Source organism: Oryctolagus cuniculus, chromosome 9 (genome assembly GCF_051225735.1).
Source record: "Oryctolagus cuniculus isolate XC-2025 breed Fujian yellow rabbit chromosome 9, ASM5122573v1, whole genome shotgun sequence".
Classification (NCBI taxonomy): domain Eukaryota; kingdom Metazoa; phylum Chordata; class Mammalia; order Lagomorpha; family Leporidae; genus Oryctolagus; species Oryctolagus cuniculus.
The window spans coordinates 89,353,062-89,378,985 of NC_142875.1; the positions used below are offsets into that span (position 1 = coordinate 89,353,062).

The 25,924-nt window shown below is 43.1% G+C and overlaps 1 protein-coding gene across 45 annotated transcripts in view; it reads left to right on the top strand.

Annotated features, from left to right (window-relative positions):
• Positions 1-25,924, top strand: part of MICAL3 (microtubule associated monooxygenase, calponin and LIM domain containing 3) — a 232,899-nt gene that overhangs the window by 111,101 nt on the left and 95,874 nt on the right. For 44 of the 45 annotated variants that reach the window (XM_008250134.4, XM_089304311.1, XM_089304321.1 and 41 more), the window contains 14 exons: positions 4,777-5,117; positions 7,636-7,843; positions 9,805-9,921; positions 10,296-10,397; positions 10,917-11,072; positions 12,536-12,636; positions 15,189-15,446; positions 15,821-15,936; positions 17,339-17,465; positions 18,697-18,793; positions 21,286-21,433; positions 23,800-23,996; positions 25,552-25,664; positions 25,754-25,816. In XM_008250134.4, the coding sequence (XP_008248356.1) occupies positions 4,854-5,117; positions 7,636-7,843; positions 9,805-9,921; positions 10,296-10,397; positions 10,917-11,072; positions 12,536-12,636; positions 15,189-15,446; positions 15,821-15,936; positions 17,339-17,465; positions 18,697-18,793; positions 21,286-21,433; positions 23,800-23,996; positions 25,552-25,664; positions 25,754-25,816 (2,067 nt within the window). In that variant the 5' untranslated portion in view covers positions 4,777-4,853. Of the gene's footprint in view, positions 1-2,442; positions 2,520-4,776; positions 5,118-7,635; positions 7,844-9,804; positions 9,922-10,295; positions 10,398-10,916; positions 11,073-12,535; positions 12,637-15,188; positions 15,447-15,820; positions 15,937-17,338; positions 17,466-18,696; positions 18,794-21,285; positions 21,434-23,799; positions 23,997-25,551; positions 25,665-25,753; positions 25,817-25,924 lie in introns of all 45 variants that reach the window. The other variant, XM_008250133.5, reaches the window with a different exon arrangement.

The window sequence follows — 25,924 nt, forward strand, 5'->3', positions numbered from 1 at the left end:
GGCATTTTGGTCATTTGAGTCCTTGTTTTTGAAGTCAAACACCAGGGATTTTTCAATAACCTGAAGGTGTATTTTTTAGCCAAGTGTCCTCCCAGTGGCAGTTCCCAAGCAGGCATTCCTCTACACCTCTCCCAGGATCTGATTAGACAGGTCACCCTCCAGGTAGGCTGGGGAAAGAGCATGTCATAGACTATGCCTGCTGCTGTATTAAGAGAATTAACCTTGTCCTTGGTCCTGTTTTCATCAAGGGTAATTCTAGTTTTGGTGTTTTCTTTTTCCTTTTACTATTTTTAAAGATAATTCTCCTCTCCACCCCACTCCTGAACAACTGGCCCACCAATTCTAAGAGCTGGAGATTGAGTGTCATAACCAGTCATGAGTCAGTGACAAGTCTTTTTCTGTTGTTGTAAATAGAAACATGAACTCTGTTCCTGCGTACACTTCATAGGCTGTCTCCCAAGCACGTTCCTCCACTGCCGAGGAATGCACAAAGCTTCTGAGTCAGCAGTCAGCTGCCATGAGACAAAACATGCAGGGCATTGCCAAGTGACAGAAATGGCATGGGTGCCCTGGAAACCTGGCATCACCTCCTCTTCCTCTTCCTTCCCAGCACTTCTTACTTCCCTTACCTCTTACTTCTATGCCGTGGCGTTTCCATTGCCAGGCTTCCTGGCACCTTGTGGCCAGGCTTCCTAATCTCTAGGTTCCTGTGATTATGAAAGTTGATTTTCTCAAGATACTGGGATGAACAGAACAGAACAGAGGGGTAATCCAGGAGAGGCCAGAAGGAGAATGATGTAGTTTTGACCTTCAGGAACGAGGGAAATGGAGGTGGTAACAGGAATGGCCATTTGACTGCCATTCTTTCTGATTGTACTGTGTGATTCAGTGTGCTGGGTAAGTCCCCTTGCAAAGTGACACAGTCCCAGTCCAGCAGAGCCACAGAATAATGCTGTTACAGTCTGGAATTGTCTTCCTGCTGCAAGCATTTGGCTTGCAAAGAAGGAAAAGTGAGACAACCCGGGGGAATTCATCTTGTGTAGCCTTACCATGGGTGCCTGTCACATTGTTCCAGGAACCAACTGGCCTGTATTCATCTGTTGTCATTAATTCCCTGCAGGTCAAAACCCTGTAGTCTGGGTACTTAGGACTTGCTGGCTCTCTGCAGCTCTCCAGGAACTGTGGTTGATACCTGTTAATTGGAAAGTGTTTTGCACAAGCAAAAGATCAGGCCAGTTATTAATGAAGGTGGGAGTGTTTATTTCACACAGAGAGGGCCACAACCAACCGAAGGACAGGATTCTTAGGAAATTAATTCCTGAGACTAACTTTTAGGGGGAGAGGTAAGCACAAGGCAGGCATTGTGACAGGGAAAAGGCTTTTTTTTTTTTTTTTTTTTTTTTAAATTTTTAAAAGATTTATTTTTTTACTTGAAAGGCAGAGTTACAGAGAGAGGAAGGACAGGGACAGGGAGAGAGAGAGAGACAATGAGAAGAAGAGAGAGAGAGAGATTTCATTCTCTGGTTCACTCTCCAAATGGCCGCAATGGCTGGGGCTGGGCCAGTTTGAAGCCAGGAGCCCAGAGCTTCTTCCAGGTCTCCCATGTGGGTGCAGGGGTCCAAGAACTTGGGCCATCTTCCTCTACTTTCCCAGGTGCATTAGGAGGGAACTAGATTGGAAGTGGAACAGCCAGGTCTCAAACCAGTGCCCATATGGGATTCCGGCATTTCAGGCAGAAGCTTAACCTACTTGCTGTATCACAACATTGGCCCAAGGAAATGGGTTTGAAAATAAGTGTTTTGGGATTTTTCATGTGTTGGCTTAGCAAGAACATCATGATTCAGAGTGCTTTGAATCCTGGCAAGGGGTAAAAAGTGGCTCTGTGTCACATCCTTGATATGATATATAGAGAGATCAGATCAGGTATATTCTAAGCTTGCAAAACATTGGGACACTGGTGGAGTTAAAGTTGGCCATGAACACCAGTAGGTGATGCAGGGTCAGGAGTTCACAATGCTGTCTGCTTGCCAAATTGCAAATAAAGTTACAGGAAGAAAGCAAGCAAGAGGCAAAGAGGACCACTCATGTAGCAATTGCTCTGGGTTTTAGTTTCTAGCCATTGGTTGTTACCTGTCACCTTTCTTCTGCCTTTGGATAAGCACATTTTGTTTTTTTCTGCCCATTCGGACTATCTTCTGACTGTCTACCATTTCAAAGATCATCTTTGGCTTATAAGAAAAGGAACAGATTTTTTGGCTGCTACCTAGAATAAACTTTTATGGGAAACTGAAGGCTAGATCTAATTAATTTTTATTTCTGGACTCTGGGCCACATGGGTTTTGGAATAAGCCATGTTTATTAGCAGTATATTTTGTAATATTCAGGGCCAGGAGGGTTTGTTGAGTGACATTTTTGAGATAGGAATCCAAATCTGCATTTCAGGTAGAGAATTATCATCTTCAACTTGTCCTCAATGGCACATGAAGAGTACTATGTCTGTGGCCATAGAAAACATACAGGTAAATGGCAGTTCCTTGTATCCATTCATTACTTTCTGTAGGGAAAGTTAAGACAATATCCAGAAACTAACGCTGTGGCACAGCTGGTTAAGCCACAGCCTGCAGCACTGGCATCCCATATGGACACTGGTTCAAGTCTCAGATGCTCCACTTCCAATCCAGCTCCCTGCTAATGCATCTGGCAAAGCAGCGGAGGATGGTCCAAGTCATTGGGGGCCCCTGCACCCACGTGGGAGACCTTGAAGAATCTCCAGATTCCTGGCTTTGGCCTTGCCCAGCCCTGGTCATTGGTGCCATTTTGAGGGTGAACCAGCAGATGAAAGTTCTCTATTTCTCTCTCTATCTGCCCTTCTCTTGCTCTGTAACTCTGCTTTGAAATAATTACATAAATCTTAAAAAAAAAATCTCCTGTTGACCTGGAATAACCTTGCCGTATTAAGATGTGGAGAGAGGCAGAATGTTGTTTCTGTTCCTCAGAGGGGGATTTTGTTGCCCAGTGACTTACCTATAGTAAAGGCTTCATGACAGAACCCTGGACCTCTTCTGTCTCATTCTGAACTTGGTGCCTGTCTTCTGAGAACTGATTCCATCAGTGCCTACAACTTGGCGGCTCTCACTAAATACTGGTCAGCTTCTTGCTTATGTAGCCCTCTTGAACATAGCCAGCAATAACTCCCTGTCTCCAACTCCCCCCACCTCTGAGAATAAATCCTCTTAAAGTTCTAGTTGAGTCATGCTTTTCACACCAGTGGTACATGGGTGATTAGGGACAATTTTGACCAGAGCATCGGGAATGAGGACTGTGATTGTGTAGTACACTACACTCCCAAGAACTTCAGTATGGAAAGAGAACTTTGAGATCATCAATCTAACCTCCTCATCTTACTCAAGAAAAGGAAAGCCTCACGGGGCAAAGTGACTTATCCAGGGTCTTGCAACCACTGGCATGTACAGTCTCAGAACCAGGGTCATGCATGTTGCACTGCCCTGTCCTACTTCTCCCATCTTCCTGAGGCTTTGTTTTAGTCTTTGATCCTTTGCCTCCAACCTCCCAATAATCAATAAAATGATGATGAATAAAATGTGTCACAAAAGTAGTAAAATAGGTGCCAGGGAGTTAGTGGATAATGGAACACCTAACATGCCATCGCCAATCTTTGGGCCTCTAGCCTGCAGCATCCAGGAGGGCAGTTGTATGGATGTTTATGAAAAGTGGAAGGTGAAGACATCATCCTTATTACTGCAAGATATGACTGTGGGTAAAGTGGAGTGGCTAATCAATCGCCCCACCCTTCCATGTACCACACTCAGTGACATGGCTTTTTGAGTCCTTTAGATTCTTGCTGACTTTTACATTTCTGAATCCTCTGTTCCTTAGCCTGCCCTTCAATTCTCTTCAGGCCGCCCTCTGTTTTTGCTCAGAACATTTTTAGAGGGCTCATTGTCCTCTGCCAGCCTTTTAGAGGTTTCTGCTTCAGATCTCAGCCACAGCCTATGGCTTTTCTCTCCTCATGGCTCTCCTTGTATTATTGTACCAGCTTTCATAGGTTCAGCCACCACCTGTATGCTAATAACTCTCAGATCTGAGTCTGTGTCCCTAGCCCCTCCTCCTGAACTTCAGATTCATACTAGTTCGGTGCAGACCTCAAGCTAGGACCCAAAGAGCTCATATGTAACAGGCAGAAAGGAGAACTTGTCATCCCACCCTCACTGAAGAATGCCCCTAGTCTTAATCTGTTAACCTCTGTCACCATTTACTCAATGGCCTAAGTTGGATGCCTGGGCATTATTCTTGACTCCTTAATCTGTGAGTCACTCGTAGGACTGCCTGTTTTACTTCTTTTCCCATATCATCCACTTCTTCCCTGCCTGACTGACTCTTTTCCTGGAACACTCAACTGTCACCTGCTGGAGATTTCATCTTCTGTAAGGACTCCACCTCCCTGTTATTTAGGTTCTTTTCTTGTGTATTCCCCAAATCTCTTATTCCCCTTTCTCCAGTGGTACTTAGTTGACTACATTGTAGCATTTTGTTTATGGTCTTATCAACTAGATTGTGAGACCTTTCAAAACAAAGAACTGTCTTGCTCACCTTTCCATCTGCAGTCTTGGATTGAGCCTGGAGTCCCGAAGTACACATTTGTTGAACCAATGAATGTTAACACCTGGAAACTCTACTTTGGGAAAGAATATGTCTTTGGAAACATATGTGTAGGCACAGAAATGCTAACCATGTCTTTTTCTGTCTTTTTGTTAGATTAATGTGACAGAGTCGGGTGGACCAGTAGCCATCACCCTGCCCCCTCTGTGGGGAGGTGCTGAGAGTGGATAAGCATGGAAGAGAGGAAGCATGAGACAATGAACCAAGCTCATGTTCTCTTTGACCGGTTTGTCCAAGCCACCACCTGCAAGGGAACTCTCAAGGCCTTCCAAGAGCTCTGTGACCACCTGGAACTGAAGCCCAAGGACTATCGCTCCTTCTATCACAGGCTCAAGTCCAAGCTTAACTACTGGAAAGCCAAAGCCCTCTGGGCAAAGCTGGACAAACGGGGCAGTCACAAGGACTACAAAAAGGGAAAGGCGTGTACTAACACCAAGGTAAGTGTTTGGCTGCTCTATGGCCCAGGGGTCACTGATATGAAACTTCAACCAGATCCTAAAGAGAGGGTTAAGTAGAGGTTACTGAGTGAGAGCCAGATCGAGTCTACCTACAGTCTAATGTGGACGATAAGCTTCTGCCTTGTCAAAACTTTGTGGATTCATTACCTGTGTTCGTTTGTTCCATGATCCAGATTCTAGTTTAAGCATATTTCATATTTTTACATACTAAAATTCAAAGCTTCAACTATTTAAAAAACAACCCTGAAGTCAGGCAGATAGAATGTTTTATTTTGCTAACTTCCATTGAACCTCACATTGTTAAGATACAGGTGTCACTTAACCGGAAGTAGCCAAGCCCATTTAACATCCTGTGAACATGGCTTTGTGGTTCCTGGCATGTCAGATTTACAGTCATCATTCCATTCTCAGTAACTGATCAGGTGTGGTATTTGCCAATTTGAAGATTTTCCCCAAGCTTTAGACTTGTTCCCATCTCTATTCCAAAAGTCTATTTTGATTCATATAATAGTCACTTTTAAAAAAGACTTATTTATTTATTTAAAAGTCAGAGTTACAGAGAAGGAGAGGCAGAGAGAAAGAGAGAGTGAAATCTTCCATCCTCTGGTTCACTCCCCAAATGGCTGTAATGGACAGAGCTGGGCCAATCCAAAGCCAGGAGCCAGGAGCTTCTTCCAGGTCTCTCCCACATGCATGCAGGGGCCCAAGCACTTGGACTATTTTCCTCTGCTTTCCCAGGCACGTTAACAAAGAGCTGGATCAGAAGTAGAGGGAGCTGGGACTTGAACTGTGACCCTTGTAGTATGCCAGCACTGCAGGCGGCGGCTTTACCTACTATGCCACAGTGCCAGCCCCAAGCAAGGGCTTTATTTTTTTTTTTAAAAAAAGAAAGCTTTTATCTAATAAAAATTTCATAGATACAGCTTTTGGATTATAGCGGTTCTTCCCTCTATACCCATCCTCCCACCCCAACTCCTTTCCCACCTTCTACTCCCTCTCCCATCCCATTCTTCTTCATTAAGATTCAGTTATAGTTATCTGTATATACAGAAGATCTCTATACTAAGTAGAGATTTCAATAGTTTGTACCCATACAGATAATCAAAGTATAAAGTACTGTTTGAAGACTAGTTTTACCATTAATTCTCATAGTACAACTCATTAAGGACAGAGGTCCTACATTGGGAGCAAGTGCACAGTGACTCCTGTTGTTGATTTAACAATCGACACTCTTATTTATGATGTCAGTGGTCACCCGAGGCTCTTGTCATGAGCTGGCAAGGCTATGGAAGCCTCCTGAGTCCACAAACTCCGACATTATTTAGACAGGGCCATAATCAAAGTAGAAGTTCTCTCTCGCAAGGGCTTTTGAATGAAGTGCTTCTGCTACTGTCTTCAAAATTTATAGGAATAGGGGCCAGCTGGTCATTGCTGCTATTTGGGGAGTGAACTAGCATATAGAAGACCTCTCTCTCTCACACACACTCTCTCACTCTCTCTCTGTCTTTCAAATAAATAAAATAAATCTTTTTCTAAAAATGTATGGAAATAAAGTTTCCATGAAGCAGGTAAGCTTCGACAAAATCCTGACGTATAGTCGTCTGTGGGGGAGTAGATGTAAGGAGGTGGAGAAGGAAAGATACATTTCCTGATTCTTTCATTATGAGAACACTTTCTGTGAGAAGTTTGGAAAAAGCTAGCAGAGGCATAAATTTGCAAATGACTTATTTTGTCTTTTCACCATGTTTAATTTGCACTGTGTGGATACCTGAAGACCCACTCCCAGTGGATTTGCATTGAGGTAGATACTCATCAACAAAATTTAGGAAATGTGAAAGCATGACTTTTGTGAATGAATACCAGACTTCTCTTGAGAACAAAAGGAATGCAAAGCCAAAACCCTTGTGTGGTTCCTTCTATACATATAAAGTAATTAAGTGTCCAGTCTTCCCATTAGTTCTTCTCTGGAGTATAGATTTTTAAGATTGCTTTCCTGGACTTTCAATCTGGGAATGGTGATTTTTGAACTGTTTACAATACTTAAAACTTTGGCTCTTGATAGTTGCCAAATAAACAGTAGACCCTTTTCAGCACTGTAAGGTTGCCTAGACTATGTAGGTAATATCTGTCTCCTTAGAAACTTTCCCCTAAACCTTCTGTTGATGGAAGATTAGATGTGATTTTTATGTCATTTGTTGAAAAGGTGACCCACTTAAATATATTGCAGGTGTTACAGGCTCTCCAAAGTGATCATGTATTCCATTTATGTCTACTATTGACAAGACGGGCTTCTTTGTCCATGGCAGTCACTGTCTCTTCATTCAGTCCACTCTGGATATTCTGTTGTGACCCAAATATGTTTGAAAGTTTCTTGGTAGAGGGAAAGTAGCCCCACTGGAGGTTTTAGGGAATGATGGTTATGAGATCATGAAACTTCTCTAGAAATGTTTCTCAGAAGATGCTGCCATTGCCCTGAACAAGCAGCTGTGTTTTTTAGTGTCTCATCATTGGAGCTGGCCCCTGTGGTCTACGGACAGCCATTGACTTATCTTTATTGGGAGCCAAGGTGGTCGTTATTGAGAAACGGGATGCGTTCTCCCGCAACAATGTCTTGCATCTCTGGCCATTCACCATACATGATCTGCGAGGTCTGGGTGCCAAGAAGTTTTATGGCAAATTCTGTGCTGGAGCCATCGACCATATCAGTAAGTAAAGCCAGTTCTCTTGTAGGATTTCATCCCTACCCTCATCTGCTTGTCAAGTCGAAGGACAAGTAGATTATCTGTGGAATTCATAATCGACAGCCCAGTTGGCTCTTATCATTTCAGGATCTATTTTGTAGCAAGCAGACTCTGCTTGTAGTCAGAATAGCTGTTATGTGGTGGGTTTGGAATCTAGGATTGTTATCTGCAAGTGCATCTCCTGGAAGTAAAGAATTTGACCTAAACATTTCTAAGTTAGATCTTGGACTTTTACTGAGCACTGGCAGTGTGTGGGGCAGGTGCTGGAGCCATGCTGTGGGAAGCATCACTAATACGGGCTTCAACTCCTTGGTGATGTTTAGTCCAGTGGAACTAGGACCCAGGTATATGGCTCTCTGTAATGTGATCTGATACACTTTCCTAATAAAGAACAAGTACTCTGGAGATACAGGGCTGGGTAAACCACACTTAAAGAAGAAGCAGAATCCTAGGTGGTCACAAATGTCGATAAAAAGTCGATAGTGGGGTTCCTTTGGTTAGGTGACTCTCATGAAGTCCACAGCCAAATAACTCTTGGCATACTCTTGACATCTCCAGGCTCATCTTGGGCCTGTGCTTTTCTGAACCCCACAGGATGAATACAAGTTATTATAGTTAGTAATGTTTTTGTGACTGTAAGAGACCTATCTATCTGAAAAGCAGTTCAAAATAAACAGTGTCTGTGTTTTGAAATTGAAATCTTTTTGTATTATCATTAATGATTCCCGGGAAGCTTTATCAAGGAACCTTTGTTCCGAGCTCCTCCAGATGTATCCTGTAAATACATTCAGTCACTGAACATTTCACTGAAGCGGTTGTGCCAGTTTATCAAACGTTGGCCGACAGCTGCCACATTCCACTGGAGGAGAAAGCACTCTACTCGTTTGTTGGGCTGTAATTTGCAAAGCATCTTGGAACCCACAGTTGTCTGCAAAAATAAAATGCGTGCTAGCACGGGATTTAATGCGTCTTGGGAGTGTGACTCAGAAGGGTGGTGGTTGTGGTAAACTGGGGAAAATAACCAAGATCACCCAGAGGAGGATTAGCATGTGCTTCTAGCAGATTAGTCACAGACTGCAGGTATGTTTGGTCTCGAGAAGATCAAGGGTCATGAATTCAGTGGATTTTTATGCCTTATGTATGGCAGAATTTATCTTGGGATTGAGAATCTTAGATCAGGGACTAGATTTTTGTCTCTGTATACTTGCTATGGAAGCCCTGTTTGGCACTAGTCAGTACTCAGTGAATAAATCTCATTGGTATAATGAGCAAGATTTTCAGTCGTTTTGGACCTTAGTCTCCACAACTGTAGACTAAGGATGAGAGAGGGAGTTGTGAGAGTGTACAGTTGGACTGTGATTTTCCTTCCTCATCTCATACAAATGTATGGAGATCAATGAGGTGGAATGGGATGAAAGAGAGATGCTGTATGCATATCAGAAGTAGTGCAGAAACTCTGCATCAAACTGTGGGTGCACATCATCCATCTCCCTTGGTGAGTACCATATCCTATCTGGATTGTAGATGCTGCTAGTAATGGTAGCTCTGACTGCATCAGGGGAAGATGGGATCAGGCGAGTTCGGGGTGGTATGGCCGTAGACCAGGGAAGTGGGAAGGAAAGTCTCCTGTTGGCCATGATCCTGCATTGTCTCAGAGCTTTTAATTGTTTAGAACAACTAACCTAAGAGGTGCAGTTGCCTTGTGTATCTTTCTAGAAGAGTTCTTCCAGTAAAATATATTTACTCTTAGAAAAAGAAAGAAAGAAGTTATGGAGCATGGCTTGGAAAATATCTCCTGCTGCAAAAGGCATTGGAAATCTGAATAAACTATGCATAAGTGGATGGGTGGACCATGAGTAGGAAACTGCTGCTGGTGACTCTTTTCCCAGTATAGTTTCCCCAACATAATCTTTGTATTCACCTAGGTATCCGTCAGCTCCAACTAATACTCTTGAAAGTAGCCTTGATCCTAGGCATTGAAATACATGTCAATGTGGAATTCCAAGGACTTGTGCAGCCTCCCGAGGATCAAGAGAATGAACGTAAGTTGTATTGGACAAATGAAGGCATTAAAGGGCATTGGATTGGTGAGAAAGGATGAGCTCAAGGAGAAAACTAGAGGAACCTATAAATCATTTTCTGTAAGTTAAAGGGCTTCTCCATATGTATAGCCTGTGTCTTCATGGACTTTTGGCTTCATGAAGAGGCCTTTGATGTAGTAATAGCATTGCCAGCACTTATACTATAGAAAATTCTGTGGTTGAGAGGTTGCTTTGTGAGCCCTCTTCAAAGCTTCTTACTTTCTGTGGTTTGAACCCCATGTTACACATGTTGTTTTGGGTTCAGGGTTCTGTGTAGTCTGTATGCCTGGGTATGGATGTGTCACTATGATGAAGACCTTGCCTTTGGTCCACAGGGATAGGTTGGAGGGCACTGGTACACCCCAAAACTCATCCTGTATCAGAGTATGAATTTGAAGTGATCATCGGTGGGGATGGCCGCAGGAACACCTTGGAAGGTATTGATCTAGGGTCCTTTGTCTTGTTCATAGCAGAGTGAAAGCCTATCCTTTTCTACCCTGAGGTAAGATTTTTGTCATCAGAGTCCATATTCCTAAGAATCTGCATGTGTGCTCCATATTCTAATTGATAGGCCCAGCCTTCCTCTTGACACGGTGTACTTGGATCACATCTTACAAGGCATTCATGTCAGTATAGCTAATTCAAGGATGAGCTATACTTTTAGCGGTGACCCTGCAGGATTTAATCTGCATCTAAAAAGGATTCCATCCTCCCCTCCCCACTAACACACATACACAGGGATTCTGTTTTTGAAAAGGTTGGTCAGGTTTTGGTTATGTTGTTTGGCAGGTAAACAACTTATTTTCAGATAGAGAAGAGCTGGCCTAAAATTTTCTCATTTATTCCGGTTCTATAATTTCCCTGATGTCTTTATCAACACACACTCCCTCAATTAAAGTGATCTTCCTTCTTCTCTAGCCAACTATTGCCACCTCTGGAAATTTCTTTTCCTCCAGGATTTCGTCGGAAAGAGTTTCGTGGCAAACTGGCCATTGCCATTACTGCAAATTTTATTAACCGAAATACAACAGCAGAAGCCAAAGTGGAAGAGATCAGTGGTGTGGCTTTTATATTCAACCAGAAGTTTTTCCAGGAACTGAGAGAAGCTACAGGTCAGTAAAGAGGCTGCCAAAGCAGTACTGGTGACTTTCTCCCTGGGGTCTGAAGGGTGGGTAGCAATTTGGAAAGAGTTGGTAGAAGGCAAATTAATATTTTGAAACAAATCAATAAAGAGAAGCAACACCCAGATCCATCAATCGCTGAGGAAGATTTAGAATCCTGGAGAAGTCCAGTGACATTGCTGTGGAGTCTGTCCTCCCATTCTTTGTTCTTGGCTGTTGCTTCCCATCACTGGACTTCTCCACTATTCTAAATCCTCACAATGACAGGAAGCTCTGGGTTTTGTTCTCTTGTATTGATTTGCTTTAAAGTAATAATTCTGCAACCAACTCTTACCAAACCCTACTCCTCTGCTAAGTCAGGGTACTCAGTGTACCTGGCTGCTGATGGGTAGTTCCTGATTTTATTGAGAACCTGACTTTAGGTATTAAGTATGAGGTCTTTTTCCAAGTGCTAGTTTGGACTGAAAGCAAACCATGTGCTAGATCAGAGTGAGACTGTTCTGTGATAGCTTTTGAATAGATTAACTCAGATAATTTTCTGCAACATAAAGGTGCCTTCATTTTCTGTTTTCTTGAACATGACTACTATTTCATTTATTTTTAGATTACTCAAATTAAAAATTAAATAGTTCAGTATCTACTTCCAGGCACTATCCTGTTCTTAAGATTCTGGGAGGTTCCTCCATCTTCCTTAATGACCACCAGAGAGGTTTAACATGATAACCCAAACCCTCTTATAAAGCTAGTCTTTCTCCCTCCCCTCCCCAATCCTCCCCTTCCCTATCTCTCCTCTCTTTTCCTCTCCTCTTCTCTCCTCTCTTCTCTCATTCTCTCTCTCTCTCATTTCTTTCTTCGTCATTTTTGTTTTCCCATATTTATATTTATTTTCGAATTTTTTCAATTTATCATTATTTATTTTATTTATTTGAAAGGCAAAGAGAGATATAGATGTCTCCCATCTGTTTGTACACACCCCAAATGCTCGTAATATCCAGGGCTAGGCCAGGACAAAGCCAGGAGCTGAGAACTCAGTCTAGGTCCCTCACGCGGGTAACAGGGACTCAAGTACTTGAACCATTATCTGCAACCTCCCAGGAAGCTGGAATGGAGAGCAGAGCTAAGATTCAAACCTGGCACTCCAATATGGGAGGCAGACATCCTAAATGATGTCTTAATCTCTAGGTCAAATGCCCACCCCTTCCTTTTATCATCATTCATTGTTTAGGATAACTTAGGATACTGAACGAATCCTAGAACGATACGACAAGAAGCAACAATCCCCAATTTTCATGAACTACATGTGCAGTAAGTAAGAATCTGGATTTAGGCATCTTTCCTTAGCTGGAGTTTTGCAGTCCTTGTCTCTGTAGATCCATGAACAACCATTCTGGCTGTCCTTGTGCCCTACCCTCAGCAGACCCTTATCTGTGCCTGTTTGGTTGTTTTCTTCTCAGGTATTGATTTGGAGAACATCGTCTACTATAAGGATGACACACACTATTTCGTAATGACAGCCAAAAAACAGAGTTTACTGGAGAAAGGCGTGATCTTGCATGTGAGCAACAGCTTTCTTTCAAACCTCTTTCTTATTGAACCGTTTAATATGATTACCAAGAGAAAGAATTTTATTTTCTGATGGGATTTTAATGGATGGAATTGAAAATGAGCACTGGAGGTATTACCTGAGAATAGAATCCCTGATATTTTTAGTTTAACTGTAAAAATTTTTTATTAAGGAAAATTGCAAGTATATACAAAAGTAGAGAGAATAATAGAGTGATCTCTCTTGTGCCCATCATCTAGCTTTAACAACTATCAACACATAGCCAGTGTGTGTGTGTTGTTTTTTTTTTTTTTAAGATTTATTTATTTATTTGAAAGAGTTACACAGAAAGAGAAGGAGAGACAGAGCAAGAAAGGTCTTCCCTCCACTGGTTCACTCCCCAGTTGGCCACAATGGCCGGGGCTGCACAATCTAAAACCAGGAGTCAGGAGCTTCTTCTGGGTCTCCCACGTGCGTACAGGGGCCCAAGGTCTTGGGCCTTCTACTGCTTTCTCAGGCTGTAGCAGAGAGCTAGATCAGAAGTGGAGCAGCCAGGTCTAGAACCGGCGCCCATATGGATGCTGGCACTGCAGGTGGCTTGACCTGCTACGCTACAGCAACAGTCCCCAGCCCATTCTCCCGTTCCACCATTGAACTGTATGAAAGTAAGTCTCAGATATCATCCTATGCATAAATGTTCAGTTTAATACTGGGTTGTTTGATTTTGATTATAATGCATTCCATATATAACTGGGAATTGGTTTGTTAATAGATCATAGAGGAAGGGGATTTGTCCAAGAAGTAACTGGTGTTTGTGGGAGCCTGGCAGTAGTTCTGGTTTTACAATGGAAAAAGTTGTCAGAAGTCCAGACAGCATGGTCTAGGTCAAGATATATAGGCCTTTTTATAACAGAACAGCAAGGACTTAATGTCAGGGCCAGTTTAGCCTTTTTTTGAGTTCATTGTATACCCTGAGATGAGGATCTGAGCTCAGAACCACAGGGCAGAGTTACTTAAGGAGCCTTTCTTGTTAGGTTTCATTGGTTTAAACATAAGAATCACTGTCCCCTTGTAATGAGGATAGAGGCAAAGAGGTATTAGATGACCTGATTTAGGCTGGTACAGTTCCCACCAGAGACTCATGGCTGAATGTCAGGGAGTCCTTGTCTCTGCAGGATGGGAATGAGTCAAGTCGTGTGAGTCTGAATTACACCACTGCCTTATCTGAGAGCAGAGTGGAGAGCAAGTGATGAGCACGTGCCTGCAGCACAGAGACTCCTTTTGCCCAAGAACTGCGTGTCTGTTTCTCACATAGAGGTCCTGTGTGTGTGCAGAGAAGCAACCATTCTACCCAAGAGGTGTTGGTTCAATGCTTTAGAAAATGAGCTTGTTGATTATCTGGGGCTGTTATTTTCCCATAAGTAAGAAATGGCCGTGATAAGTACAGTGTGCTGTCTAGGTGGAACCATGGTTGTCAGTTGCAATTAGATGGGAAGAGTCCAGAATGCCAAGACCTGATTTATTCTGCCTTTTTATTTTTGTGGAAGGCAGGAACCAAGTCTCCTGTGTGTGCTTCTAAAACTAAACCCATTGTAACTACTTACTCAGTGCTGAACAAACACTATTTTCACAATCAACTTGAGTGCTTGGTGTTTAACATCTTGTAGTGGTAGCTCAAAGCATCATCAGAGGCACTCAGAAACCATGGGTCCCACTTGAGGAGAATAAAGAACTTGGCTTAGTATGCCAGGAACTTTCAAGGCAAAAAAGGGATTTTTCATTCCTTTATGAGGGTTCTTCAAAAAGTTCTTGGAAAAATGAAGTTAAAACAGTAAGTTTGTTTTGGTGCAAGACAGTTTTGAAATCTGAACATAGTTTTTTCATAGTATGCATTTCCATGAACTTTTTTGAAGACTCCCAGTATGTGGAAAGCACTGTCATTGCTTGTGTCAGTGGGTTTCCATAGAGCCTTTGAGAACGTTATGTGTTGTTCTGAACACCTCTGGCCCATGTTCCTCCTCAGCCTCTTGGACCACTGTTGCTTCTACCTCCACATCTTCTTTGCTCTAAGGCTTTTGAGTTCTTCCTTTGGAGATGACAAATTGTGCACAGCTGAGTGTTTCATGTGCCCTCCCACCCCCACCCCACCAGTTGCCAAAAGCTACTTGCTACCCAGAAGATATTGTGGAAGATAACATAGACTACAAAATGCTTTTACAGCTTAAACGGTACCATCATATAAATTATTATATTTGATACCTGGAACAACTCATTGAGGCAGATTGGATGGGTTCAGAGTGGTGTGCCTTGCTCCAAGAGAATGGAAAAGCCAAGACTGTATTTTTGGGGGCAGAGTCTTTACTACCTTAGAAACAGCCCCCACCTCCAGTTCCCTTTTTAGTTTGTGAAATAGATGAAGCTTGGGAGGGTGAAACTGCTTTGGGGGAAAGAAAAGCTGAGAGATGAGGTTCTGTCTGGCACATGCAGCATGGCTCTGGCTGGCTAAGCCTGTCAATCCGCGCCTAGGCTGTTCCATCTTGAGCCTCTCCCCTCTCTGGAGACAGGACTACGCTGATACAGAGCTCTTGCTTTCCCGGGAGAACGTGGACCAAGAGGCTCTGTTGAACTACGCCAGGGAGGCAGCGGACTTCTCCACACAGCAGCAGCTGCCCTCTTTGGATTTCGCCATCAATCACTACGGGCAGCCTGACGTGGCCATGTTTGACTTCACTTGCATGTATGCCTCCGAGAATGCTGCCTTGGTGCGGGAGCACAACGGACACCAGCTTCTAGTGGCTCTGGTTGGGGATAGCCTCCTGGAGGTGAGTGAGAAGGGTGGCAGCACTTGATGGCGAGGCAGTGGCAAGGAGCCACATCAGGACTGAATCTCGGTGTTCCCATTGTGGAGGAAGCATCTTCAGCATTGCAAAGCATGGGGAACCTCCTCACGGAGCTGTACCCACCAGCATGCAGGGTGGATTACAGGACACTGGGAACCCTGACTTGCCAGGTGTGGGTGGGAGCGCTGTGGCTCTTTGTGCCTGCCCCTGTGTGGGTTTGTGAAGTACAGGAGTCTGGTGTCTGAGCAGTCGCTGAACAGTACTGTCAACGGCAAGCTCCTTCTTAGTTCCTCAGTTTAGTTTCCCTCTTTCAAAGGGGATTCATTTTAATTCTTTGTCTTCTGTCTTCTTCATAGCCTTTCTGGCCAATGGGAACAGGAATAGCCCGGGGCTTTCTAGCTGCTATGGACTCTGCCTGGATGGTACGAAGTTGGTCTCTAGGAACAAGTCCCTTGGAAGTCCTGGCAGAGAGGTAATAGGAAGTGACCCTGCCTTTTTTCCACGAAGGATCTGTGAGAAAGTGGTGATTTACTCTGTAGGCAAAACACAAGTCCCCCCCTTCCTTCCTTCTTTAGTCCTGTCTTTATTAAGACTATTTCATAAAATCATAGAAAATTCAAGATTATCTAATCCACCTGCTCTTCTCTTATCCCTTTCCAAATTGAATTGACAAATGGTATCTGAATCTTTGTAGACCATTGATTCCTTTATGACAGTTGTAGGAACAAATACTTTGAAATAGTAAATTAGATCCTCTTGTCTTTAAACCAGCAAGACTTAAACTAATGAAAGAAGAGAAGAAATTAAAAGTGATAGAATTAAATGGCAAACATCAAATTGCTTATAAATGTTTTTCTAACTCATATATGTCAGATATTTTCAACCAGGTTTTTGCAACTGAGGTAAAAATCCTAGGATTTGCTTGCTGATAAAGGGCCAATGCCTTGACTAGAGGAACTAAAGAGAGAAAATTTTCTGGATGAAATTGGTAATCAATATCATTTTACCACTTTAAATCTGTTGCTTAAAGTATTCTGGATAAATACAGTGTCAGGTTCTTTGTTAATCTGTGATTTGATGTCCTTTTAAAAAATTTAATTTATTAGAAAGGCAGGAAGACACAGACAGATCTCCCATTCCCTAGTTTACTCCCCCAAATGCCTCCACCAGCCAGTGGAGGCAAGGGCCAAAGCCAGGAGCCACGAGCTTCATCTAGGTCTCCCATATGGATGGCAGGGGCCCAAACAGTTGAGTCATCTTCCACTGCTTTCCCAAGGCCATTAGCAGGAAGCTGGATCAGAAGTGGAGCAGCCGGGAATATGAACTGGCACCCATATAGGATGCCAGTGTCACGGGCGGCAGCTTTACTTGCTACACCACAATGCTGGCTACCACTTGGACCATCTTCTGCTGCCTTCCCCAGGCACATTAGCAGGAAGCTGGGTCAGAAACAGAGTACCTAGGACTTGAACTGCCACTCCAGTATGGATGTAGGTGTCCCAATCAGTGGTTTAACCCACTGCACAACAATGCCAGCCCTCTCCATCTGTAGTTTTCTTAGAAACTAATTGGCATTCTTGAAAAAAATAAAAGCAAAACAGTAAATTGATCATCTTGAAAGATGTCAGGCATTTGTGACTGCCCACAAACATTATGCCTGGTCTTCTCCTTTGTGTTTAGCTAGTCCAGTGCTTGTGGAGTCACCAAGGTGCTAGGTGTGAGAAGCAAGGACTGAGATGGGGTTGGAGGAAACTGATGGAGGATGGGGATTTGTGATTTGGTGGACTCTCAAAAAATAGAAATATTATAAAGAGGAAGAGAGGTGTTTCAGGTACTTGTCAGTGTGCTGAGTAGATCATTGTTTGTTGTTGCAGGGAAAGCATCTACAGATTACTGCCCCAGACCACCCCTGAGAATGTGAGCAAAAACTTCAGCAAATATAGTATCGACCCTGTTACTAGGTATCCTAATATTAATGTCAACTTCCTCCGACCAAGCCAGGTAAGAACCTTCCAGTACATATGGACCCATTCTCATGACTGATCAGAACTCTGATATACTGAAGTGTATATAGCCATGTTTGCTGCTAATACCAAACATAAACACACTTTTAGTGATCAGTTAGCTGTTGCTCTGAATTGGCGGAAGTGGGTGTCATTCTCCATCCACAGGTCAGCTGCTACGGCATGGAGGCATTAGGTGACTTACAGAACGAATATCAAACATGACAAAGACAGTAGCTCCAGGACTTTGTCCCAGGCTCTTAATTCAAACTGCATATTGTAGGGAAGAATGCTTGTTCAGTCATCAGAGACATGGCTTCCCTTCGTGTTACTGGCACTCACATTTGTGACCTGAAAACCTGCATTTCACTTTTTCAGAACTTCAGGGTTTTTTGTTTGTTTTGTTTTAAAAAGATTTATTTGAAAAGGAGAGAGAGGGAGGGAGAGATGTCTTCCATTCAGTGGTTCACTCCCCAGAAGGAGCCAGGAGTTTCATCTGGGTCTCCCACATGGTTGCATGGGCCCATGCACTTGGGCCATCTTCCACTGCTTTCCCAGGTGCATTAGCAAGGAGCTGGTTTGGAAGTGGAGCTGCTGGGACTCAAATTAGTGCCTATATGGGATGCCAACACCACAGACAGTGGCTTAATCTGTGCCATAGCACCAGCCCCAGAACTTCCATTTTTCACTTGAAAAATGGAGACGATCATTCCTGTCTACTCAAAGTATCATTCTGAGGGCACTTGGAAGAACTTTGAAAGATGAAAACCCTCTCTTAAGTATAAGATGTTATTACTGAGAATGATCTTACAGTAAGAATTAATCTTACAGTAATAATTCTGAGTTCAAAAGTTTTTACATGGCAATCTCTTTGATATATGAGTATTTGTCTATATTATTATTTAATAATTTTATCCTTCTTTTGTCTGAAATTTGCACAATTAAGCCTTTTGTATGTAGGTGTGGTTGAGTTTCTGAAGAGTCCATATTCTGCAGTTAATGGGCAACGATGGTCAACAGAGGCTATTACAGGGGCCTGCATTACTGTACACTCTTCTCTGTTTCTCTATAACCTTACCTCATCCTTACAGAATTTAAAGGCCATCATCATCATAACTTCTGCATAATCTTCACCCAGACTGCTTTCTCAGTCTTTTACCTTAGTCCTTCTGGTCTTGGGGTCTTTTGTTACTTGGTGTTTATCTGCCTTCTTTTTCACTTTCTGCCAGGTACGCCATTTATATGACACTGGAGAAATGAAAGATATTCATCTGGAAATGGAGAACCTGGTGAATTCCCGAACCACTCCAAAGTTGACTCGCAATGGTAAGTTCTGGTGATGACCTTGTTTAGTGCTGGTAACCTACTCAGAGAAGCCTGTTCTCATGCACTGAGCTGTTACACATGTGTAGAACTGACTGAGGCAGTTTTTACTCTAAGGACATTTTCATCCTGACAAGGGGAGGATGCCGCTAAACCTCTGACAATGCCCTAGACTGGTCCCCACAACAAAAAGTTGGGAATATGGAGATAAATCACATATGTATATGGGTGCTGGAGTTGGGAGAAGAGAGAGAGTATACTAAGGTTTTGGGGAAGATTTTATGGAAAAAGTAGTGGCATACCTTGCTCCTATGACATTGCAAGGATATGGTAAAAAGTTGTTGCATATTTTGCATGTCTTGAGGAATCCCTGAGGATTTTTATGAAGGAAGAGTGGCGTTGAATACCCTCAGTCAGCTCCCTGTAAGATGGACTGGAGAAGGAAATGCCAAAGGCAGGAAACCAGTTAGGTAGTTCAGCTACAGGTGGTTAAGGCCTAAATCTGGCACTAGTGCTGGATGGCAAGAGGAGTAGATAACAGAGCATAGTTAGAGGGACTTGGAGTTTGGGGTAAGGTGGGGCCAGGTCCCACTCCAGGCTCTGCTGCTTGTGAAGTGTGTAGCCCTCAGCAGGTTATTGAGCATCTCTGAGCTTTGTTTTCTTTGTCTGTGAAGTGACAGTAGCAATGCCTACCTTCCACAGAGCATGAGGATTCTGTGACATGTATAGTGTGCTCATGTGCTCATTATGCTGCCTGGCATGCAGTGAATGGTCAGAATGACAAACACTTTGTCACTGCCATTACTAGTTATGTGAGAGAGAATATTGAGCCAAAATCCATAGGCATTGGCCATTGATTGCCCTTTGGGGCAAGAGATAGGTCTTAGTGGATGGAGCTATATCAGTCCAAAAAAAGAAATGGGGCAGTGAGATGGTCTAAGTTCTGTTTGGACGTTTTGAAGTAAGCATGCTGTGGCTCTCAGAGTGGGTGTGAGGAGCCACAGGCAGTTGGAAACATCTTTGTTTTCTCAGCTGAGCTGTCACTTTCTTGAAAGTAGAGACGGCATATCTAGTAACTATTATTTCAGAGCCTGAAAGATTGAAGTTGCCCAGTGCATAATGATGGATGGATGGATGGATGGACGGATGGACGGACTCAGGAGGCATCTGAATAAAATTAGTCTCTGAGCCAAGAGTTGGAGTAGCTCTGTGTGTAGCTTTGGAATACATTTTCCGGCCGGCGCCACGGCTCACTAGGCTAATCCTCCGCCTCGAAGCGCCGGCACACCGGGTTCTAGTCCAGGTCGGGGCGCCAGATTCTGTCCCGGTTGCCCCTCTTTCAGGCCAGCTCTCCGCTGTGGCCAGGGAGTGCAGTGGAGGATGGCCCAAGTGCTTGGGCCCTGCACCCCATGGGAGACCAGGAGAAGTACCTGGCTCCTGCCATCGGATCAGCGTGGTGCGCTGGCCGCAGCGCGCTGGCCATTGGAGGGCGAACCAACGGCAAGGGAAGACCTTTCTCTCTGTCTCTCTCACTGTCCACTCTGCCTGTCAAAAAAAAAAAAAAAAAAAAAAAAAAAAAAAAAAAAGAATACATTTTCCCTGTGAATGACTTAAATGAAAACTGTATTTAGCCTGATTGAGTACAAGCTAAATATTTTCAGCTATCTTAGTAAGGTAAAACTCTTTTCTTAAACATAAATAGGAGTTTACAGATTCTTTCAAATGCTCCATAAGAGCTTTTGATGTGATTAAAACAAAGGGATTTTATGGAGGCTGTTTGGATTTTAGACGATATTTCAATGAACAGAAAAACCTTTAAGTATATATATTTGCCTATTCAGTTTTTCCAGAAGTGGTAACTTGTAACATAGGGAGCCACACATGGTCCAGAGTCCTTGGCTTTCTTGGCATTATAGCCCTGCAGAGTTTCTCCACTTGGCAAATTGCTTGGAACCTTGGAAAGCATAAGAGCAAGGTTTTGTTTGCTTTTGGCCTGATGTGCTGCTGGATAGAATGAACCTTTCTCATCTCGTCTCCCCAGTGTTACTTTGTAGGGACAAGGCTTCCTCAGCCAGCTGCCCAAGTGGCTCCCCAGGAAACTCCTAGAACTGCAGCCACTAAGGATGACAGCTCAGCAGGTGGCACTCTTTTGTTTCTTTCAGTTTCCAGCAGTACCTAGGAGAGTACTAGGTCCAGCATGAATAGGTCTGGATTGCTCTGTATGTGACTTAGCAGCCTGTTAGGGGATGGACACTGACCTCAGAATCTGGATAACTTGGTAGTTTCTTATCTATATGAAATTCCACCATCATGATACCATTTATATAACTATATTCCTCATTCCTTGTTCCTTTCTTTTAAAAACTAGTAATGGCTGTTTAATCCATATCCTCTGTTCAGTCACTTCTCAAACTGGATATGTGCACTACAAAGAGGATCTGGTCAGTGTTACCAGGTGACCACACTTCCAGAAATATTTGTTGTTGTTGTTTTAGAATCTGTAGCTCGTTCGAGCAAACTCTTGGGTTGGTGCCAAAGGCAGACAGATGGCTACGCCGGAGTGAATGTGACAGATCTCACCATGTCGTGGAAAAGTGGCTTGGCCCTGTGTGCCATTATCCATAGGTATCGCCCCGACCTGATGTAAGTTCTGACTAAGCTTTGTTGTTTTATTTTGTATCCCCCAAATTCTCAGAGCACTCTGGTCTCACTTTTTCTAGAATGAGGTACACAGTGAGATACTTTCTCTAGAAGTCATAATACAACTCCATGTGTCAAGCATTATATAGCTCAACCCAGAAATTATCAGCTGCATTTTTTAAATCACAGCATTCATAATGTCAAAATGGTTTTGACATCCACCTGGGCCTATTAACTTCACACAAGGGAAAAAACTGTTAGCCCCTAGGTGAACTCTTCATTTTGTCCAGCTACCTCTGAAATGCTTTTGGCTGCAAGGCAGACATGGTTAGAACATTTAGCCAACTCCAGGTAAACATGTCACTGCCAAGAAAATGAAAGCAATGAATACTTCCCCAATTTATCATGGTTCATTGGCATATTTTCTTTGTTTTAAGATTGCGTTTTCTTGCAGACATATTCTGTCAAGTCCAGGAAACTTGTGTTATATTACCCACGTGTACCAGTAACATCTGTTTTGGCTATTCTTCATTCACCTGTCTAGTCAGTTCACTGGGATGACCTTCTGTCTGCTGTGGTGACCAGTGCACTCAGATTTCCCCCAGAGGCATTTGTTACCATGGAAGCCAAACAAAAGATTCAGAAACAGGAGTTGAACATGTTGAATTACTTTGGCTGCCTGTCCTTTTTATCACTTAAGGGCCCAATTTTTGTTTGTTTTGTTTTAATGATTGCCTAAGGAATTCTAAATGACATGGTTGCTATTCATGTGATGGTTACAAACTAATGAGGCAAGAGCTTGTAAAAACAGCCTTGCATGGTGTGGATTCAAAATGGGGATTCTGATTTACTTGGATAAAAGTGAGAGACCTCAGGTGCACCTGTCCTTGGCTCATCTAGAAGCTGGTAAAAAGTAAATGAAAATAAGGCTTATTATTCCCACTAAAGAAGGGAAGCAGCTCAAGAAAGATTATGACCAAAAAAGAGAAAGAAATAAAAATATGACACAGAACTATTTTAGATGATGGGCCAGATGGGATGGGTATTTGCTTTAGCAGTTAAGATACCACTTGGGATGCCCACATTGCATATCAGAATAGCTGAGCTCTAGTCCCAACTCTGCCCCTAATTCCAGCTTCCTGCTAATGTATACCATAGTAGACAGCAGGTGGCTCAAGCAGTTGGGTCCCTGCCACCCACACGGGAGACCAGGTTTGAATTCCTGGCTCCTGGCTTTGCCCTGGCCTTCGTGGGCAATTGGAAAGTGAGCCAGTAGATGGGAGATCTCTGTCTCTGTTTTTTGTTTGTTTTGCCCTCACCGTGTGTGTGTGTGTGTGTGTGTGTGTGTCTTTGCCTTCCCAGATAAATAAAGAAAAAGAAAAGAAGATGGACTAGCTAATCAGTTTTTGTTTCAAAGGAAAGGCAAAGGGAAAAAAAGATGAAGACAGGAGTAGTCGAGGGCAGCCTAGTAGATGATGTTGACTTGTGAATGTGGGGCAGAGAAAGTTCATTCCTGATAGAACAGACCAGTTGTTGCCTGGAAAAAGTCTAGGGGAATTATTCAAAACACAAAGCAGTAGGTAGGGAATTTGGCTCTGGTTAGACTATGGTGATTTCATTCAGGAAGAGTCTCCATAGTTGAATAGCTCTAATCTTCAAGGAAAATAAATTTTAAACAATTAAAGTGCAGCAGGGTCAGTAGGTTAGCATAAAATAAGGACTGTCTAATTAATCTGAAATTACCTAAAGAGTTCTATCAGTCTTTACTGTGAATAGCAAGAAGCTTAAAACATTTCCCCAGTAGGAAATATCATTCATCTAAATACTTGGGAAAACTCAGGAAATTTAGCAATGGAAAATTTTTTAAGGAAGGTTTTGGAACTTCCCCTCACAAAGAAAGCTGAGTAAGGTTTACCAGAGCTGATCTAGTACAGCAGCAGTTGGTCAGGTCCAAGGCCACCAGATCTGATAGTCCTAAGCCCTTGGGAACAATCTGATCCAAATAGGATTCTTATCATTATTTACTGTCATTTATTATATATAGATGACACACAAGGTACAAGAGAATGCATATAAAAATTAGGTTCCTTTCTTGAGCTTACATACTAGTAAGATTTGTGTTACCAAAAACATGAGTTTTTCAACTTCTTCCCCCTTTAGTGGGTAGATCTTTAATCATTTCTTCTTGAGAATACTTTTCATGTCCTTAATGAAAGGGAAGAGACCAAGGGGCTTGATCTCAAATGTCCATAATGTCTGCTCCCTGGATTTTAGCCTCAAGTCTGAGAAGTGGTGATTCCGTGATATTTTGTTTTCTTGTTTGAGGGCAGTCACCTGTTTTGATACACTGTCCTCATCCTGTTTCTCAGAGATTTTGATTCTTTGGATGAGCAGAATGTGGAGAAGAATAACCAGCTGGCCTTCGATATTGCTGAGAAAGAACTGGGCATCTCTCCCATCATGACAGGCAAAGAGATGGCCTCCGTGGGGGAACCTGACAAGCTGTCCATGGTGATGTACCTGACTCAGTTCTACGAGATGTTTCAGGACTCGCTCCCCGCCAGTGGTAAGGCCTGCTGGGCGCTGGTGTGCAGGGCCTCCATCTCTTGCTGCCTGTCTCTTCTTTTCTTCCAGCTGCATCCTTCATCAGTACTACTGACAGCAAACCTGAGCTTCCCTTGTGTTTCCTGTTCATTGCTTTTCTCTTCTCTAGTTGTGTAATCATGGGCACTCCCTCTTTCCCCAGTCCCTCTCTTAAAATCTGTAAGTGTGTTAAAAATCATTCCTATTCAAACTTTTTTTTAAAAGTATTTATTTATTTATTTATTTGGAAGGCAGAGTGACAGAAAGAGAGAGACAGAGAAAGAGAGATTTCCCATCCACCGGTTCACTCCCCAAATGGGTGCAAAAGCCAGTGCTGGGCCAGGCTAATGCCAGGAGGCAGGAACTCCATCCTGGTCTCCCACACAGGTGGCAGAGACCCAAGCACTTGGGCAATCCTCTGCTGCCTTCCCAGGCATATTAGCAGGAAGCTGGATCAGAAACAGAGTGTCTGGGATTTGCCAAATTTCTGTTCTATTTCTTGTGTCTTATCTCTTGCATACTTGGCTTTTTGGCATAATTCAGCGCTGTGGATAGACATTCTTTTTCTTGAGATTCTCTCTTGTGAGCTTCTGTGATGTTACCATACTCGGTACATTTCCTTCTTTCTTCTATTAGTGTTCCTCCCCTGGTTTATCTTTCTACTCCTACATCTTAGTGTTTCCCAAAAATCTTTAAGCCCTCAGCCTGATGCCTCATTCTGTCATAGTGCTACAGATAATAATTATTTTCATTTATTGCCCCTTGAAGTAAATGTAGCATAATGTTTAAGAGTGTTGACCATAGTGGCAGCCTTGGGTCTATATCCCAGCACTTTGTTTGACCTTAGAGAAGTTAGTAAATTTCTCTACAGCTTAGTTTCCCAATGTGTAAAATGGGAATGATGTATGTAATCACATTATGATATGCTAAGAAGAACGTTTGACAAATGGAGCCACTTAACAAATATTGGCCTTGTATAATTTTTAAAATTACTGTTATTACTAATAACATTGGAGTCCACAGAGTTGATGGTACCATCCTCCAGTGTCTCCCAGGCCATGTATTTCTGTGGCTTCTCCTGAGCAGATATATAGTTCTTATGACAGAAACCCACAGCTTCAACACTGATGTTGCTGCTCTGGGGCCTGTGGCATAGCAGAGAACACGGCATCTGTATGCAGTGAAACCCATGACCCTGAGTCACATACCTCTGCTTTCTTCTCCATCTTGCTGTAACCCCGATCAGCAGATTCCAGCTTTTGAAAAGCAAAAGTGCAAGTGTTTATAACTGAAGTGGACTGGGGGAAAGAAAGTTGTTTTTGTTTATGTTGATGGAAAAGCGGAGACTCAGTGTCCAAACCCAAAGGTGTCTTTCCTTTAAGGAGTCTTCTGCTGAGACCCACAAGCTTCCCACAGAGCTGAGGAACCTTTAGAACTCTTGAAGGTCTCATGATCCTCCTGCAAGGCTGAGTAGTTGCAATCAAGACTTTGCAGTGCCCTCCAGCCTACCCTTGAGTTGTGCTGATTTCTGTTCACAGACACTTTGGACCTGAATGCTGAGGAGAAAGCAGTCCTGATAGCCAGCACCAAATCCCCCATCTCCTTCCTGAGCAAACTGGGGCAGACCATCTCCCGTAAGCGTTCTCCCAAGGTATGTGCAGGAGTCTTTTTGTTGGCTGCAAAGCTTATTGGTAAGGTGTAGTGACTGGAATAATGCATATCACTTCTCCCTTGGTACAGGATAAAAAGGAAAAGGACTTGGATGGTGCTGGAAAGAGGAGAAAGACTAGTCAATCAGAGGAGGTAGGATTCATCTGGCTGATTTATGCTTTAAACCCTTCCCAAATTGCTTTTCATACACAAACTTTATGAGAATTTCCTGGGGCAGATGCTTTTCTGTGGATTCTTGTC